At 44.2% G+C, this 17,350-nt stretch overlaps 1 protein-coding gene across 1 annotated transcript in view; it reads left to right on the plus strand.

Annotated features, from left to right (window-relative positions):
- PFKL (phosphofructokinase, liver type) overlaps positions 1 to 17,350 on the plus strand; it is a 71,465-nt gene that overhangs the window by 24,914 nt on the left and 29,201 nt on the right. Inside the window, exons 8-10 of the mRNA XM_069983583.1 lie at positions 9,246 to 9,341; positions 11,246 to 11,338; positions 13,821 to 13,946. Coding sequence (XP_069839684.1) covers positions 9,246 to 9,341; positions 11,246 to 11,338; positions 13,821 to 13,946 — 315 coding nt within the window. The remainder of the gene's footprint in view (positions 1 to 9,245; positions 9,342 to 11,245; positions 11,339 to 13,820; positions 13,947 to 17,350) is intronic.

A 17,350-nucleotide genomic window follows, 5' to 3' on the forward strand; every position in this document is an offset into this window, starting at 1 on the left:
TCAGCTGTAGCAAGCGAGTGCCAACCACTTAGGTCTGCGCTCACTTGTTCCTCTTTCCCCACTCGCTGCCGGTGCCGACAGAAAGTGGGTAAGTGAGAGCGGGCTGAAGGGGGGCTTCTTAGACACTCTAAAGCCCATAGGAGATAGCGGGGGTCTGCTGCTCCTGTTACACGGAGTGACTGCAGCAGATCGTTGCTAGGCTGATTGATGTCGTTTTAGCATGTTGAAAAACAATGATCAACTGACATTGTGCATGTTGGTTGATCGTTGTCTTCTATTACACGATGCGATTATCGGCCAAATACGGCTGATAATCACTTTGTGTAATAGGGCCTTTAGTCCCTAATCATTATTATTGCTAGGTTATGTGCTTTGTCTTTACTACCTTGCCACAAAAGTGCTCATTATAGCATCTATGATAGAACACCAGAGTGAAAATAAGCTGAAGCCTTCTACCAGAAGTCTTTTTTTTCCTTCCCCAGGTTTCACTTGGCCGGGGTTCGTTTTAAAGGTTTTTATTAAAGTTTGCAGAATAATTCACAAGAAGGCAGAACGGTGCTTGAGGCAACCCTCACAGGGCAGCCTAGTGCAGTCATAAAGATTTTGATATTAACAAGATTACAGCAATTAAAGAACAGCATATTTGCAATCTGATACAGAGGAGTAGCCAGGAAAGGTTAAGTGCCATTCAGGACAATTTGTCTTGGTTTGTCTTGTCTGGGTTAACTATTTAACAGCTGTGGGGTTAAAAATAATAAATAGACAATTGTTACCTGCTCACAGCATAAAATCTACTGTAAACTACAAAATCATTTATTAAAACCAACACTCGGGAGAATTGGCAGACCCTTTTTCATAACCCAGATTCAAGAATTGATTCCTAAAATTACATGGAACTGCCAGCCTGTGTGGAAGGGCCATTGTGATATAGGTTTTTTTAGCTTAATTATTCTTATTTTTAGTTCCTAGTTCATTTTCATCCCAGCTCACATTTCTGAAGTTTCACCAGTGAAGTTTTTGATTTTTAGGTTCAAATGTGTTCATGGACTATATCTGGTAGGTACATCAAGTTTGTCTATGAAGGAGGATGTGATTATGCTTCAAACATTATCTAAAGTGACTCTGTACCCACAATCGAACCCCCCCCCCCCCCCCCCCCCCCAAATCACTTGTTGCTCTCCTTGGTGCTCTCTCCGGTCAAAAATGCACCTTATAGTTAGTGGACAGTGTCATCTGGGCAGGGCTTCATGGCCGTTGTGCCCCCATCTTCCTGCCTACATCAGCATCATAGTCCGCGCCCCCTCCGTGATGTCATCAGAACTGGCAGGCCTGGAGGCCCCCTGCCCCACCCCCCGATGATGTCTACTAGTCTCCCAGATCAGGCTGTTCCAATCACATCACGGAGGGGGGATGGGGACTACTGCGTCGATGTAGGCAGGGAGCTGGGGCACGACAGCTATGAACACCGACCACATGGCACTGTCCACCAACGATAACATGCATTTTTGACCAGAGAGAGCACTAAGAAATCCTTTATACAGTAACATATAAAATATTCAAAATAGAAGCTTAAAGGGAATCTGTCACTAGGTTTATGCTGCCTTTAAATGAGGGCAGCATAAACTAGTGAAATAAATGCTGAACAGATCGGTGTATTACTTACATCATTTTCTTCATGCATTCTCCTAAAATATAGGACAATAGGATTCTTCAGGATGGCGCTACAACATAAGAAAAGGAACCAAGGCAGACTGTAGGGCTGAAGCTTGGCTCAGCAAGGCGAGCATGCAGTATTTTATTGTTTTATAACATTGGCAGGCTGTATTTTTTAATTTTAATTGGACAAACACTTGTTACTTTTGTTTGGAGTTACTTGTTACATGTGAAAGTTAGTGATTACATCAGGACTCACTTCTGAGACCTATGGGAGAAATGCGCGGCACCATGCGTCTCTCCCTGGCTGTCAATGAATTCCAACTCTTTCCCTTCATTACAGTCTATAGAGCAAAAGAGTCCCATCTATTAGATAGGGAGTGGAGAGCACTGCCACGTATTCTTCTCTGGCTGTATCTCAGGTTAGCAGATTTGATGACATGTCAAAAGTTCCTTCAAAAAACCTAAGCTCTTTAAAGAGTTTTTTATTGTAATTTATTACCCTTCATTATTAGTTTCTAAAAAAAAAAACTAAAAAACATTATTGTTTTTTGACTTTTTTTTTTCTTATTTTCTATTCTTGTGTTCATAAGGTATGTATTAACAAGAATGCAGAATTTATTATTTATGACTTTGGTAATGTAATTCATAAGACATGTTAGTTGTTTAAGCATTTGTGCTTTCCTTAGCTGCCAGAGTTTAACCTTGTTGTTGCTTCTTCTATATTTGCTCTTATTTTTATATTTTTTAGCTGTCTCCTTTTTGTAGTGGTAATAGTTATCTTACAGCCCTTTTAGCAACTAAATGTGGAGGGTACTTTGATGATTTGAAGGGAATGTGTCACCTAAATTTTATTTTACTGATTAGAATCATATACTAAAACGTTTTCTTTTATTCTGATCTGTTTTATAGTTTTTTTTTTTGCCTGGGCTGTTTTTAACAGCACTTAATGACCTGCTTTACAGCAAGTCTTGTGGGCACAGATGACAGTAGACATAGGGCCCTATTACAGGGAGCGATATTCGGGCAATTATCGCTCCCTTTAATAAAGAGAACCATCAGCTAATAAAGAGAACCATCAGCTGATAAACCTATCTTCGGCTGATCGTTTCTTTAGGTTCGCACCTAAAATCGTTGGGCGCTGACCGCACATTGTTACGTGTAATAGCGATGGTCTGCCTCTGCTTCGGTCTTTGCAGTGACAGGCCCTACGGCCGCTCAGCCAATCACTGTCCACGGCCTTTCTTGGTCAGTGATTGGCTGAGCGGCCGGCGGCCTGTCACTGCACAGACCGGAGCAGAGGCAGAGCTGCACACATCGCAGAAGGCATCAAAGGATACCTGGGAACTCGGTGAGGTGAGTTAATATTTAGTATTTTACACTGAATGCAAGAGCTGCACAGGCATCGATAACTATGTCCGTGCAGCCCTTGCTGCCTGATAATGGGCCCGTGTAATAGCTCAGTAAACGAGTGCCGATCTAGCAGATCATCTCTGGTTTACTGTTTATTATCAGGCTGTGTAATTGGACCCATACTCTGTCCCATTGAGATGAATCTAAAACACCATTGAGCGCACTGTGGCCTTTAAAAAGGTAATTCCACAGAGGTTGTGTTGATGCTATCCACCTACTGGTGTCACATGACACTGCAATGCTGTACAGATCACTTTACAGCAGGCTAAAGCCCCAATTACAAGGGGCGATACAGAGGAGCAAACAAGCGCAGACTTGCCTGTTCTACACGTTGGGGGCGGGGGGGGGGCTGCCCGGCTAGATTGTCCGGGCAGCCCATCCTATACACGGAGCGACTGCAACATATCGCTGCTATTGTGATCGTTCAGCTTTCAACATGTTGAAAGACAACATGAGGACCAAAAGACACGGGACCAAAAATTCTTAAAAAATATGTTTAACATAAAAGCTTTATTTTCGAAAGACACATTCCCTTTAACTTTAGTATATGCAGCACTAGAGAAATCTGTGTAGTAATGTAGTTCAGCCCCATTCTGATAAAAGCTGGAAACTGGATTTTGGTCAGTCATGTTAAAACCTTCAGATCAATTATAAAGCATTCATTGCCAAATTAACTATAACTCTTAATAACATTTATCAGTAGTTAAGCATCTAGCCTTTTTCTTGAATACTTTAATATTAATCTGTCATTACTACCTCTTTAAAGGAGTATTCCGGATTTTTTTTTTTTTAAATATTCTGCTGGTAAATAGAAAAAAAGGTCAAAATTCTGGCCAGGCCAGGTTCTGCTTTAACCTGTCGTCTTGGAAGCATGTAGAACAACCAAGCCGTGGGGCACTGGAGTAGGCAAGTATGACTTTTTAAAGAATTTTAAAGCAGCACCAGCATAATTTTAAATCAAAATGGAATCCCTGAATGACCCATAAGGAAAGACATTTTATAGTTTGACTACTGAAGAACCCTCCCCTATATTCATGTAAATATTGCTGCACCTTCTTTCTGACAATCATGGAGTTTGGACCATACCAGTACTAAGGATAGGGCATCAATATAAATCCTGGAAAACCCCTTTTAAGCGTGTAGTAGTTTGCCTTTCTCTCTAGTTGATTTTTACACAAAAAAAGAAGAAAAAAATTATACAATATATATATATATATATACATTATTTTTTTTTGTCAGATGTTTTACTGTTATTGGAGTTGAAGGTTTCAACATCCACCATTATGTATGCACGGTAATTGATACCTCCATAATGCTTGTGGGTTTTCTATCAGAAGTTTTTCTGTTAGTTTTACCATACTTGGACATCTTTTAAACCCCTGGTTACTATTGACTTTCCGTGCATGTATTTCCACCTATAGGGACTCTACATTTTCACTTTCCTTACAGATATCATCTTTCAAGGTAGGTTAAATTACTCTCTTCTCTTATTTATTTTATTTTTTATTTTAAAACTTATTTTAAGCACAAAATAAGTCTCAAATTTAAGTCCACTTATAGTTTTAATCTAGATGTACATCTAGATGTTTGTTGTATTTCTAGTTGTCTTTAAAGGGGTAGTGCACACAAAAATTTTTTCTTTCAAATCAACTGCTGCCATGAAGTGCCAGAGATTTGTAATTTACTGCTATTAAAAAATCTCAAGCCTTCCAGTACTTATCAGCTGCTGTGTGTCCAGCAGGAAGTGGTGTTTTCTTTCCTGTCTGACACAGTGCTCTCTGTTGCCTCCTCTGTCCATGTCAGGAACTGTCCAGAGAAGGAGCAAATCCCCATAGAAAACTTCTCCTGCTCTCCAGACTGGAAATAATACCACTTCCTGCTGGGCATACAGCAGCTGATAAGTACTGGAAGGCTTGAGATTTTTTAATAGAAGTAAATTACAAATCTCTGGCACTTCATGGCAGCAGTTGATTTGAAAGAAATTTTTTTTTGGTGCACTACCCCTTTAAGGACTTTTAAAGAAAAACGTTACTTTTCTGATCCCATGCAGCTTCTTGTCTGACGTCATCTGGTCCCCACTCTTCACTGCTCGGCCTGCCTCAGTGAGTGAATGGCTGAATGGACAGTTCCTGCTGAGATGGCTACTCAGAAGCAGGAAGAAGTGGTGACAAGAAGGGACTGTGTGACATCAGACAGGAAGATGCTGGGGAAGGGGAGTATAACTTCCCTGACTTTTCCTGCAGAGTGCAGCAAGTTTTTCAGGGAAGAGTATCTTTATGTGAAGTTCCTGCGTAGCAGGAGAAGGGAATTATTACAATTGCTGGGAGTCCTGGAGTTTGGACGCCCAATGATCATAAAATGATATCATCCTTGAGCACTGCATTTTGGGCTTCATACATCTCTTGGGAAAGTAGTACAAGGGAAATGTGCAGCAGTTGCTCACAACCAGCAGTACAATTAAACCTGTTGTTTTGCCAGGGATCTTTGGGAAATAAAAACGTAATCTTGATTTGTTTGCTATTTGCTTATGGTACACTTACCCCTCGCAGCTGTGCTTTGTTGGTGCCAATAGTCTGTAAAGCACATCATGCAATACTTGACCTCAACTCTCAACATTCAAATGCTTCTTGATTATTGTCGTAGGGTGAGAAGAAATGTAGGACTAAGGACTCTGATGAGTGTGGGGCTTAGTTATCATATGTATATTCATCATTTAATGTCTTGTCTGAAAAGTTCATCTTCCCTAGTATTTTATACTATATTTGTAATATATAAATGACCACAATAAAGAAATATACTTGGCCGTCCCCATGCGGCTTCACTACTCCCAGATCTGCTACTGGAACTCATTTTCTCTGGCTTCTTGGTACGTCACGACTCTGGTGAAAGTACCTGAGATGATTGATGGACCCGCTCAGCCAATCAGTGACTGCTGTGGTGTCCTGCCCCAGTCACTGACTGGCTGAGCAGGCAATCTATCAGCCGGGTCGTGACATTGAAAGAGGATGCTGGCGGGGCATCCAAGAGCTGCAATACGTTGCTGAAGGGGCACAGGGATGGGTAAGAATTTTTTCTTATGTCCCCCGCTGCTCTGTCTGCATCAGTGTTTTTATTTTCACCGGACCTCCAGTAAGGTAGGTGTTTTATCCTGGCCTTCCATTTTAAAGAATTCTGTCACAAAGCCATCTGGGACAGGTGCTTTTGAGTTATTCAGTGTCTTGATAGTGGTTAAAATTTCTGCAGTGAGGGGAGTGTCTAAATAATCTAGTTTACGTTTGACAGGCTGCAAAAACGCTTTACCTGGTTTTTGCAGTCTTTTTGATATTGGCAGGATCTCTGTGTATCAATCCCTCCTTGCTATTAGTTGCCTGATATGCTCAACTTTATGTCCTCCCTTAGCCGGATTGGCCAATGCTGTGGGTGTGGTTGTATCTAGGGAGGCCGTTTTGAGGGAGGTGATCTTATGGTGTGTTTACACAGTGTTTAAACAGAGATCAGGTCATAAAGGGAAAGACTGAGATTTTTCCTCTTTTCAAATTCATTCCTGGCTTTGGCTTCAAAAATCTGTACTATAAATCATTGTTTCATGTGCCTAAGGGTGCATTTACACAGAGAGATTTATCTGACAGATTTTCAAAGCCAGAACCTAGTTCACTAGTTTATTTTGTACTTTCTTTATTGTTAAAACAGGTTTGGGAGGCAGAGTAGAGTTAAATTGAGCAACATTTTTTATATAATTTTTTAATTTGTCATGTACATCAACAACTGTTTGTCTGGCCTTGGCATCATCATGTTCTGGATCAGTTAGGACTCTGTATTAAAGGGGTTGTCCAGGCTTGTCCTTGGTCCTGGTGCAATTTTGCAACTCTGTTCCATTGGAGTGAATGGAGCAGAATTGTGACTCACATCAGTTTCCTGTCTTAGGCTATGTTCACACAACGTAAGTTCTGTATGAATCACGGCTGTTGTTGTATAATGGCTGTGATTCATACAGAACTTACATTGTGCTCCAGGGTGAGCGAATTTCGGCCGGATTGTATACACATTGTATACACTCAGGCTGGGCAAATTGGGATGCAAACGTGCACAGATGCTCCCGCATCCCAATTCGTCAAGAGCGAAGATCATCTGGCCGATACTGCAGGGATGATCTTCTGACATCGGCCGTTCTGTGACCTGTCCGGTATGTTGCTGGTATATGTTGGAATGTTTACATACACCACAGCGTATTGACAATCACTTTAATCGTCACAATGTGGTTTGTGCTATTTCCTGTACATATATGTATGAGTTACACATTTTTGAAGTAACTTTATCACATGCATGCTTTATTGTTTGATAGAGAAAAAATACTAGCACTACAGATTCTAATGCTACTGAATATAATGTCATTCTAGAGCAGGGGTCTCAAACTCAATTTACCCGGGGGCCGCTAGAGGTAGAGTCTGGGTGAGGCTGGGCCGCATCAGGTTTTCCACAAGAAGGGGATTGGGGGGTGACACAGGGGACTGGGGGGAGCTGGGGGGGTGACACAGGGGACTGGGGGGAGGAGAGGGTGACACAGGGGAGCTGGGGGGGGGGGGGAGAGGGTGACACAGGGGACTGGGGGGAGCAGGGGGTGACAGAGGGGAGCAGGGGGGTGACACAGGGGACTGGGGGGGAGCAGGGGGGTGACACAGGGGACTGGGGGGAGGAGAGGGTGACACAGGGGACTGGGGGGAGCAGGGGGTGACAGAGGGGAGCTGGGGGGTGACACAGGGGACTGGGGGGAGCAGGGGGGTGACACAGGGGACTGGGGGGAGGAGAGGGTGACACAGGGGACTGGGGGGAGCAGGGGGTGACAGGGGGGAGCTGGGGGGTGACACAGGGGACTGGAGGGAGCAGGGGGGTTACATAGGGGACTGGGGGTCTCTGAGAGGGGACTGGGGGTGACACAGGGGACTGGGAGTCTCTGAGAGGGGACTGGGGGGTGACACAGGGGACAGGGGGGAGCTGGGGGTCACTGAGAGGGGACTGGGGGGAGCTGGGCACACACCTCCTCCTCCTCCTCTCACCCCCGGCACCGGCACTCTCCTCTCAGCCGCACATGCAGCTCCTCGATCTCTGGAGGAGGAGGCCGCGGGGACTGCAGGGTGGGGTGATCGCATCGATGCAAGTCCTGGGGCTGTAAAGCAGGATCGGGGGTCTGCGCTGCATCCCCCGATCCTGCTAAACAGCCCCAGGACTTGCAGCGATGCGATCACCTTGCAGTCCCCGCGGCCTCCTCCTCCAGAGACCGGGGAGCTGCATGTGCGGCAGGGACGCTAGGGGGCGGTGGCTCTGCTAGGCGGTTGTAGGCCCCTGCACCGCTCACCTGCCCCGCACCGCCGCCGCACACCTCCCCTCCCACCACCAGCACCACCGCCGCCGCCCACCTCTCCGTCGTCTTCCGGAGGCCGGCCGAACAGCTGCAGCTGTCCCTGATGCCGGCCCCCCTCTGCCGCATCATCAGCTGCTCAGCCGCGATTGGCTGAGCATAAAGTTAAGCTCAGCCAATCGCGGCTGAGCAGCTGATGACGCGGCAGAGGGGGGCCGGCATCAGGGACGGCTGCAGCAGTTTGGCCGCCCTCCCGAAGACGAGCACAGTGTCAGGGCCGCACTTACAGGAAAGCTACCATTGAGGTGGGGGCCGCAAACTAGTGTCCCGAGGGCCGCAGTTGGCCGCGAGTTTGAGACCCCTGTTCTAGAGGATTCAATTTATGACAAAAGTGGGTGATGACCCCGTTTTAGACAAAACAATAACCAATCATTTGCATTATGGGAAAAAAAGAGTATTGAAAACGTATCCATTTTTTTATTAGAATGTTTTTGGCCATGTTTTTCTGTATGTTAAAATTAAACATACTTAAATAGAAATGGTGAAACGTGCATGGAAAAATGCAGTGCCTTACGTTATGACAGATATGCACCAAGATTAGACCTGAATACAAAGACCCTCACAATGGCTTGAAATGCCAACTGGGTGCAAGGCTTTATGATCTTACAATGTTCCACAATATTTTACTGTATAATGCCTTTTCGTAATAGTTGAGACTGGTATTGCCCATGGTTTCATATTTGGTGAAAACACAAGGGGCATAACTACACTTTATTAAACTAAGCAATATTTTGGGGTATTTAATGTGTTTTTTTTAATGCAGTCTCGAAGTCGAGGTTCAAGGCTAAATATCATTATTATTGCTGAAGGAGCTATTGATCGGAATGGGGAGCTAATTACTTCTAATTATGTGAAAGAGGTATGTCACTTTTATACAATTTAAAGTGTAGAAATGTATACACCTTGTGAGCTACTTAGTAACTTACAGGTTCTGACTTTATGATGGACTAGATTGTAAATAAAGTGAAAAGAAGTCACTTCTAGTAAATTGTATTCACCATTGTGCTTGTTAGTCTTATTGCCCTCCTTATTTGTGTTTTTGGAGCGCTATAATACTTCTATATTCCCCAACACAATAAATGGTGTTTGTCAGGCAAGACGTTCTTTCCTGTACATACATTTCCTGCACATACATTTGCTTAAAGAAGCAGGTTTTTGCTAATATAATGCTAACTCGCCCCTCTGTCCTGCTACTATGGATTTGAAAGCATAGTGTACAGAGCCTGGCTCATTAAGAGGAGTCTGCAATAAAGCTGCTGAAACCCTACTGTAGTGGAATTTTACTTAAAGGGAACGAATCACCCCATTTGGGGATGAGTGACAGGCAGAGAGGCTTGTTACTGGAGCCTTTCACTGTCAATTATCCCACCGAGTGTGCTGACACAGAGTGGTGACTAGACAGGGACGGGGAGCCGCCCAGATGACTACCTGCTAGTCTCTGCCTGCCGCACGCCAACAGATTGAAACGTAATTTTCCCCGGTATAAAGCTGCTGCTGTAGCCTCTTTAATACCAACTTGTGAAACCCCTTGGAATTAATTTATTTGAAAATGCTTGCCCTGTGGTGGGCCACTTGTTTGCCTTTTCTCTAGCCTTGTAACTATCAAATCCCTCTTAGCAGCAGTCATACCCTGCCTTCCCCTCCCAGCTTCACCATGTTGTCCCTCCATGCTAACAATACAATTTCTGCCCTGTTTAAGAGACCTGGTGAGCCGTGATGTATTAGGTGAATCCATACAACCATTAGCTGCAGCACTTACTGTGTTGCACTAAATAAGCCAAACAGAAAATCCTGTAATGCTTCTTTAAGAAACCTTGGGCAAAATGACAGAAGAACGAGTGTGTAATACAAACAATAACTGTCCCTGGTCATTAAAAAACATTTATGAGTATGAAATGTCAGATTGGCAACATAATGCTGGGCATAGCAGTCATCAGCCGAGCTGCCATCTCTCACAATACCCCCATGTACATGTCAACCTGGCTCACTGGCATAGGCAAGTAAGTTCCATGAAAGGTTGGAAGATAAAAAGTTAAAAAGGTTCTGTTCATTTATACTCATGTGTTTATGTATAACCATTGTAACCCTATCTTCAGATGTTAATCACTTTGGAATGACAGCAGATCTGTGTCAAAATTGATGTGTAGAAAGCTGTTAACTAGGTGATTGTTCTCTTTGGAGTTTTGAATTTCTTCATCTATCGTAAAATTATCTGACACAGAAGTCTGTTTAATGGTGTGTTTACACAGAGATTTATCCGACAGATTTTCGAACCCAAATCCAGGAATGGATTTGAAAAGAGGAGAAATCTCAGTCTTTCCTCTATGACCTGCTCTCAACTTAGTCTGGTTCTGGCTTTGGCTTAAAAAATCTGTCAGATAAATCTCTCTGTGTAAATGCACCATTAGGAATTTATTGAAAGTATCATGATAGATATAAATATAATTAAATCTTAGGTATCACAAGCAATTAACAATTGCCAAAAATTATCATGATTATCATGATTTGTTTTAACCAAAGCTTCTCTAATATCACTGTAATCTTGGTCTATTCTCAACATCTACAAGCCTTTAATACATTTTTGTTTGCCATTGGTAAGAAAATAGCAGTCAACACCATCACATTTGGACAGGCTTACGTTATAGTTGGTTTATTTGATACAACCAGTTTCAGTTTTTTTTTTCTTTAGTGAATCGAGTTGGATAGCAAGTGCTGTCTTTTTTTTAATAATATGGCTTCCTTTTGTTTTCACTTTCTGAACAGCTGGTCGTTCGACGCTTGGGCTTTGATACTAGGGTCACTGTTCTTGGACACGTGCAGAGAGGAGGAACACCATCGGCCTTTGACCGTGTCTTGGTAAATGAAAGCAGTTAAACCTGCGTTACATCACATGTTTTACACTTACTGTATGTTTAATTTGCAGGACATGTTTGTTTTTCGAAAATAAAACCAATACCAGCGCAGTCAGAAGTGGACTATAATTGGTCTAAATGCTAGTAAGCACTAATTTAAAGAAACTCTGTACCCACGATCTGTCCCCCCCAAACCACTTGTACCTTTAGATGGATTAAAAGCAGCTAAGATCTGTCCTGGGGTCTGTTCGGCAGTTGATGCAGTTATTGTGCTAAAAGACCACTTTTAAACTGGCAGCCCTTTGTCAAATGGCCGTGGCTTACATTATCTGTGCCCTAACTTTGCACCACCCCTCCGTCCCTCCTCCCCACCCTCTTCATCATTAGGAATGCCCCTAGAACATTTTCTCCTGTCTGAACATTGCGCAGGTGTCTTAACGATCCAGCCCATGTGCCGTGCTGACACAGGTGAGGAATAGGAGACAATCTGCCTCAATTCCTAATGATGAGGAGGGCGGGCAGGAGGGACAGAGAGGTTGTGCCAGCCTTATGCATACAACAGTCTAGGCACGGCCGTTGGGCACAGGGCTGCCAGTTTAAAAGTTGTTTTTTTAGGACAATAACTGCATCACCTGCCGAACAGACCTCAGGACAGATCTTGGATTAAAAGCAGCTATCTGATGGTACAAGCGGTTTGGGGGGGGGGGGGGGGTCAGATTGTGGGTACAAAGTCACTTTAACAGCATACCTGATCATCCAAGAGGTTTTCTTTGTTCATGTCTAGAAATAAGAGTAGTGTGCAGAGTGGCCCCAGGCCCCAGAAATGTACACAAATAACCTTTAAGGGCAGCTTCACACATACCAGGTTCGCCGCAGATTTCATGCTGCGAAAGGGATGTCAATCCTGCTGCGAGTATGTATTCTCATAGAAAAGAATGTAAATTAATCCCCCACCGGCCTGAGCAAACTGCACCTGCTCCATGCTTAGGCTTGCTTCGGGGCTCCTGGCATCTGCACGTCTCGCTCAGCCAATCAACGGCTGCGGCGGGACAGTGCACTTATTGGCTGAGCGGGACGTCCAGCTGGGAACCCCTGTAGCAAGCAGTATGCTCTGGCTGGCGGGGTTAACTTACATACTCGCAGCTTGATGTCAATCCCGCTGCGAGTATGTTCTCATAGAAAAGAACTGGCAGCTGATTTCACTGCGAATTTGCACCATGAAATCCGCTGCAGATCCGGTAGGTTTGAAGACACCCTAACAAAGGATTTCAGGAAGGCATAGAAAGCAATCCTGACAATGTGCAAAAGTAAAACATATCACACTGTAGTGGCAATATCAGCAACCATATTCATTGGGGGAACCACAAACCAGTGCCTAACCGAACAAAGACAAAGCACGACAGGACTGGACAAGACAAAACGTAGGGGGATAAAGAACTAGGGATAAAGGAAGGGAAGACTAGTGTAGCCCACTGTTGGCTATAGGGGGATCACAATAGGTGACTATCAGAGATTTGGTGGCAGTCAATATAAGCAACAGTAGTTTGGCTTGTTTTTTCCTAAGGCCTTTAGGGAACAGATTTAGAAGGCAGACCTTCTGTTCTCTGGGGACATTAACTTTTAAGAACAGTTATTGACAGTCCACTTACCTCTAGCCAAAACTGCTGAACAAGCAAGCGCTCCCAAAAAAACTAAAAATATGATACAAGGAGCCTACACCAGAACAGGGAGATCCAGGTTTGCTCAAATTTTTTAATCAGTTATATTAGTTAAAGCTAGAAGTGGGTCCAAAAGATGTCCTCTCTTTATACTTCCTATTACATTTGAATATACTTCTCATTAAGTGTCATTAAACAATGAAAAACTGCCACGCAACGGCTACAAAAAGCTATATTAGGAATCAGTATAGAAAAGTAATGGTAACCACTTCTAAACATATCCGAATGAGCAACAGACCGCTGCAAACAGCATGACTGTCACAATGCTATTCTGCTGTCTGTGAGAGTGGAGTAACTAAGCTGACAGGTTATGACAGAGTTGTACTGATCCAGCTTTATTTGGAAACTTCATAACCTGCTCTTTTTCTTGTTAGAATCCTTATAGAGGCAAATAATAAAGCTCTCAGCCTTACTGCGATGTGCTCTGTATTCCTTTTGGACTGTCTTGTTGGATCCTCAGATTTTCCCCTCATATAGCCTTTTATGACCAGTCTATGTAGGTGTTTGATTGCAGCAGAAGAAACATAAATAAAATTATATAATTGATGAGCAACATATTTTTTTTACTTTTTCATTAGTTTTATCATTTTAAATAGAGATGACTAAACCCACAGCGCTGGTATTATATGGGGTGGGTACACTTTCTGCATAAATTCAAATAGGTCATATCAACCATTCTGCAAAGCATTGCAAACATAATTGTTTCTCAGTGTGAATATTGTGCCATGTCCATACTGAGGTCCAGTTTTTATTTAATTCTTTTGACAGAGCAGTAAAATGGGTATGGAAGCAGTAATTGCTTTGATGGAAGCAACTGCCGAAACTCCGGCCTGCGTGGTTAGTCTGTCTGGTAACCAGTCAGTGCGGCTGCCATTAATGGAGTGTGTTCAAGTGGTAAGTGTTTTTGTTTGTTTGTTTTATCATTTTTGGTGTTTTGTGTTTACTTAGATTGGCTGTCTTTTTTAAAAAAAAATCATTTCAATGTTTAGAAAGTTGTGCCGTGGCCGGTAAGTTCTGGTTGACTTCTGGGTGCAGGGGATACCCCGGGCTGCTGGTGAGTCTGGGGGGAAGGGGCTGGCGCATGGTGTTGGGAGAAGGGTGCTGCTGGCGGTGGCTCTCTGTACCAATCACCGGGGGAGCAAACCGAACAACCTGGGAGACGTGTACACGCCCCGCCAGCAACTTTTGCTCCGGGGGTGGGGTGGGGTGGGGGGGTTTGAGCTGCAGGGGGCACAGTGTGGGGACCACAGGTGAGCTCAGGGGCAGGGGCACAAAGGTGACCTGGGGGGAGGGAGACGGGAGACACTGATCAGCAGCAGCTGTCAGTGTCTTCTCTCACTTCAATGGACTGGGTTAGAAGCGATTTCCCAGCCCATTGAAAAGACTGAGGACACGTGATGCCATCTCGGAGGGTGGGGGCCAGGAGCAGGGAGTGGTGACTGGTTGGACTGAGAGGATTTGATGATTTTATGCGTTTGGTAGGGGGTGAATGCACCTAGATAACAGCAAAACAGTGCAGAGTCCATAATAAATTGATATTGGAAAGATGGAAAGCTGTGGGTGGACAACATATTAATGCAAAATTATTTGGGAGGGGAGATCTTGGGGGGAGATTAAATCTTGCCGTTCTCATTTTGGAAGGCATAAAACTAAGCTGAGAGTTTCTGTTCTGTCCGTGATAGTAACTAGGGGGCTGCTGGAAGGTGACCTGTACAGCATTAGGTGACCCTAGCAACACAGAAAAAATTGCAATCAGAAAATAGAAACAGCGCTTTAGTATCTGGCTTAAAGGGGTTATCTAGCGAAAATCTTTTGATTTCAAATCAATTGGTGTCAGAAAGTTAAATAAATGTGTAATTTACTTGTATTTAAAAATGTTTAGTGTTCTAGTACTTATAAGCTGCTGTATGTTCTGCAGGAAGTGTTTTCCTTTCTGTCTGACACAGTGCTCTCTGCTGACATCTCTGTCAGAGACAGGAACTGTCTCAGACAGAACTGGAACTGTCAAAACACAGTAATCACTGAACTCAAGGAGAACAGCGAAAAAAAAATTCCAATGAAGTACTCAATCAAGAGTCTCCACTGATGCCCCCAAAAATTTAAATATGCAAAACAAGAGTCCGTGGAGCCTCAGTTACGAGTTTCAAAACACAGGATAGCCAGATATCTCTAGCCTGTTGCCAACGAGGTGCCTCCATGATGGGGAGAGCACCACACCACCCTGATAAATAACCCCTTAAGTCCCACTCGGTTGCGAGTATTGGAACATAGACAGGGAAACTACAGGGTGGCCCCTTTTGTCAATGTCTAACTGAAGGTGCGAGTATTGCGATCATAAGGGCTTACAAAGGCAGGCCTCCACCCACAGACAGCCGTTTCGGGGTATTTGCCCCTCCTCAGTGTGGGGTAGGATTCTGGCTAGTTGGGCAACAGGCTAGAGATATCTGGCTATCCCGTGTTTTGAGACTCGTAACTGAGGCTCCACGGACTCTTGTTTTGCATATTTAAATTTTTGGCGGCATCAGTGGAGACTCTTGAGTACTTCATTGGAGTTTTTTTTCGCTGTTTTCCTTGAGTTCAGTGATTACTGTGTTTTGTTGGTTGATTTGTAATTGCCCCAACTAGCCAGAATCCTACCCCACACTGACGAGGGGCAAATACCCCGAAACGGCTGTCTGTGGGTGGAGGCCTGCCTTTGTAAGCCCTTGTCATGATCGCAATACTCGCACCTTGAGTTAGACATTGACAAAAGGGGCCACCTTGTTTTTTTCCTGTCTGTGTTCCAATACTCGCAACCGAGTGGGACTTAAGGGGTTATTTATCAGGGTGGTGTGGTGCTCTCCCCATCATGGAGGCACCCCGTTGGCAACAGGCTAGAGATATCTGGCTATCCCGTGTTTTGAGACTGAGAACTGGAACTGTGTCGGCAGAAAAATTCTTCACCAAGTGGAAGGTCTTTCTTTCGTTTCACTATTCTGTAGACCAGGGGTGTCAAACCTAGGCCCTCTGGCTGTTGCAAAACTACAATTCCCATCATGCCTAAACAGCCAAAGCTAAAGCTTTGGCTGTCCAGGCATGATGGGAATTGTAGTAAGTCTGAGTGGGCTTTCTTAGATAAAGCTGTGCAAAAACTATAGGGGTTCTCAAAGATAAAAAAAAAACATAGCTGCCTTCTCCCAGACACAGCACCATCCTGCTCTTCAGTTTGTGAATGTATCAAAGTTGTAATACCACACACAACCTAAGGGCAGGTATGGGGCTGTTTTTGGAAGAAGGCAACTATGTTTTTAACCAGACAATTTCTGCCTACATATAATAGTGGTGTACATAATAAACTTTTAGACATTAAAAAGAGTCAGCTGGTTGTGTTCTCATGTCTGGATCGTACATGTGTGCGTACAATTCAAGATATGTGATGAGCTGATAGATATGTTTCCTACTGGATCTATCTATCATCTGTTTGTCTATCTTCTATCTATCTGCAAAAATACAGAAAGTGCAACAGCAACCCACAGGTGCAAGCGCCTACCGTATATACTCCCCCCAGTGTACACACTATAAAAACCTGCTCTGTAGATATTAAAAAATGAGGATCTTAGCAATTACTATTTGAACAAACTTAGTGTACCATGTCACCACTTTCTGTATTTTTGTCTGTACTTTAGCCACATGCAGCGTTCAACCTGCAGTGTGAACAGAGGCATAGAGCTGCTGCCATTTTTCCTTTTTTTTCTGTTTAACCCCTTAGCGACCCATGACGTATCTGATACGTCATGGTGCCGCTCGGGGTGTTCAGAGCGGGGTCCCGCCGGGACCCCGCTCTGAACGGCGCCGATCCCGGCTGACACGTGCAGCCGGGCAGTGCCTCTATTAGCCGGCGCGGGTCCCGTTGCCGCGCCGGCTAATTAAGCCTCTAAGTGCAGCTGTCAAACCTGACAGCTGCACTTAGAGGCTTCAGACCTCACGTCCCTGGTGTCTAGTGGGACGGATCTCCCCCCCGCGATGCGATCGCGGGGGGGGAGATCCGTTCTTCTGCCCGTGCCGGGCCTCAGCGTCGGAATGACGCTGATCCCGGCACGACAATAGATTGCTATGGCCTGCAGCAGGCCATAGTAATCTATGACCGATCTAATCGATCTTTGCTGTGTATATACACAGCATTGATCTCTGAGAGATCAGTGCTGTCTATATACAAGTCCCCCAGGGGGGCTTCTAGTTACAGTAAAAAAAAAAGTAAAAAAGTGTTTTTATTGATAAAAAATCCCCTCCCCTAATAAAAGTCCAAATCACCCCCCTTT

This window comes from Dendropsophus ebraccatus, chromosome 9 (genome assembly GCF_027789765.1).
Source record: "Dendropsophus ebraccatus isolate aDenEbr1 chromosome 9, aDenEbr1.pat, whole genome shotgun sequence".
NCBI lineage: Eukaryota > Metazoa > Chordata > Amphibia > Anura > Hylidae > Dendropsophus > Dendropsophus ebraccatus.